We start from the raw sequence: 2,019 nt of genomic DNA, 5'->3' as shown, positions 1-2,019 counted from the left end.
ACAGGGTTTGGCACTGGAACCAATAAATCAAATGCATCCCAACAGCATTTTCAGGACTTCATTTGTTCCACATTTTGGGCTTTTTTGAGGTGAAAAATGAATTGTATAAATTTTGGAATAAGGCTATAACAAGACAAAACTGGAAGAAGTGAGTACTGGGAATACTTTCTCGATGCACCATTCCTCCATTAGCTAGTAGTATTAGAAAATACACATATAGTTTGTATTTGAATCATTTATGATTTGAAATCCATCTAGTCTAGGATTGATGCTAAAAAAGAGAGTTCAGGCATTCCTTCTTTATTATAGCCCTAGCGAGACGTCTTCAGATAATCCAAAATGCCGCTGTGAAAGTATTAACAGGGACCAGAGAGAGGGACCATATTTCCCTAATATTCACTTCACTGGCTCCCTGTTAAATCCAGAATTAAACTAAACTAAATTCGTAATGTCACATATAAATTTATCAGGTCCATCATAAAGACCTCTTTATATCATTGTACCATATTATCCTAACAGAGCATTTCATTCTCAGACTGCTTGCTTAAGGCTATTGGGAAAAAAATCATGAATTCACAAAGTGTTTAGGTGCAAATTTGCTATGTAAAGTATATACAGACCAAAACTGTTTGTCTACTCGTCCTCAAAAACACAGTGCAAAAAAAAAAAATGTCTTTCTGGATTCATCCAATCTTAACAAGAAGGCAACAGCATGGAGAATTCTGTGCTCATACTTATTGTTCTTATTTAAAAGTAGAATAGGAGGCAGAGCTTTAGGAGCTTGGAAAGAAAGCACCTGGACTGCTGTGAGTCTGCACTGAAAATTTCTTTCTTGTCACTCAATTTTTTTTATTTTTATTTATTTAAATACCACTACTGCATGTCATTAACTTTTGCTTACTTTCTCTTGTGGTTAGTTTTTCTCCACAGTTTTTCTCCTTGTCTCCTTTTCCCTCACTCATCGCCCTAAACCAATTGCAGTAGATTGCTAACCCTTCCTGACCTTTGTCTTTTTAGAGGTCTCTTCCTGTTAAAACTGCTTTTCTTTCTTTCTTGCTCATAGGGGATTTTCTGTAATATTGCAATGTCTTATCTTAACTAACTTAAGTTGAGTGGTGTCACCTGTTGATAATTGCCACTTTATAAATTTAAATGCAGATTAACTGAATGGAAATATGGCATAGTCTTTGGAAAAAAAAGAAGAAGAAGAAATCATCATATTAAAACAGACCTTCAGTAAAGTGTTAACAGATGGATTTTTTTTTGTAGTCTGTCAGGCTGTCTAATCACAGAGGAAGGCTGTACTTCTCTGGCTGCAGCTCTGAACTCCAACCCCTCCCATCTGAGAGAGTTGGACCTAAGCTACAATCATCCAGGAGACTCAGGAATGAAGCTGCTGTTGGCTGGACAGAAGGATTCGTACTGGAGACTGGACACTCTCAGGTATGGAGAGAATGTCTGATAAAGGAGGAAACATTTTCTGTGTCTATCACTCAGTTGAATAATCTATTATTCAGTAATCCTTGTTTCTTCTTCTTGTTATAATAATAATAATAATAATAATAATAATACATTTTATTCGAAAGTGCCTTTCAGAACACTCAAGGACACTGTACACAGCAGAATAATAAAAGCAACATAAAAGCAAGCAGTTTACATAATCATAAAAGGATAAGACATAAAACAAATTTAAAATAGCAGAGTGGAGAGGTTATGTGGGATAAGCTATTTTGAACAAGTGAGATTTGAGTTATAAAGAGAGAGAAGGAAATGATATTTCTTGAATCACGAGGTCGGGAATTCCAGAGTCGAGGAGCAGAGCAGCTGAAAGCCCTGCTCCTCATGGTGGCAAGACTGGGGGAGGGGACGGAGAGAGAAAGAGAAGAAGAAGATCTAAGACACTGAGATGGGGCGGTGATCTGAGCCAGATCAGAGAGATATGGAGGAGAGAGAAGATGAATAGCCTTAAATGTGTAGAAGAGTATTTTGAAATTGATAAGAAATTTGACAGGAAGCCAA

General features: G+C 36.7%; 1 protein-coding gene across 1 annotated transcript in view; it reads left to right on the top strand.

The window, feature by feature from the left end:
- LOC102291552 (NACHT, LRR and PYD domains-containing protein 12) overlaps nt 1-1,499 on the top strand; it is a 44,205-nt gene extending 42,706 nt beyond the window's left edge. The window contains exon 4 of the mRNA XM_042216767.1: nt 1,270-1,499. Within this exon, the coding sequence (XP_042072701.1) occupies nt 1,270-1,462 (193 nt within the window). The 3' untranslated portion in view covers nt 1,463-1,499. The remainder of the gene's footprint in view (nt 1-1,269) is intronic.
- The last annotated feature ends 520 nt before the right edge of the window (nt 1,500-2,019 follow it).

This window comes from Haplochromis burtoni, unplaced genomic scaffold (assembly GCF_018398535.1).
Source record: "Haplochromis burtoni strain Fernald_Lab_line unplaced genomic scaffold, NCSU_Asbu1 Contig_1240, whole genome shotgun sequence".
Lineage (NCBI taxonomy): Eukaryota > Metazoa > Chordata > Actinopteri > Cichliformes > Cichlidae > Haplochromis > Haplochromis burtoni.
This window is presented reverse-complemented; position numbering and strand designations above follow the sequence as displayed.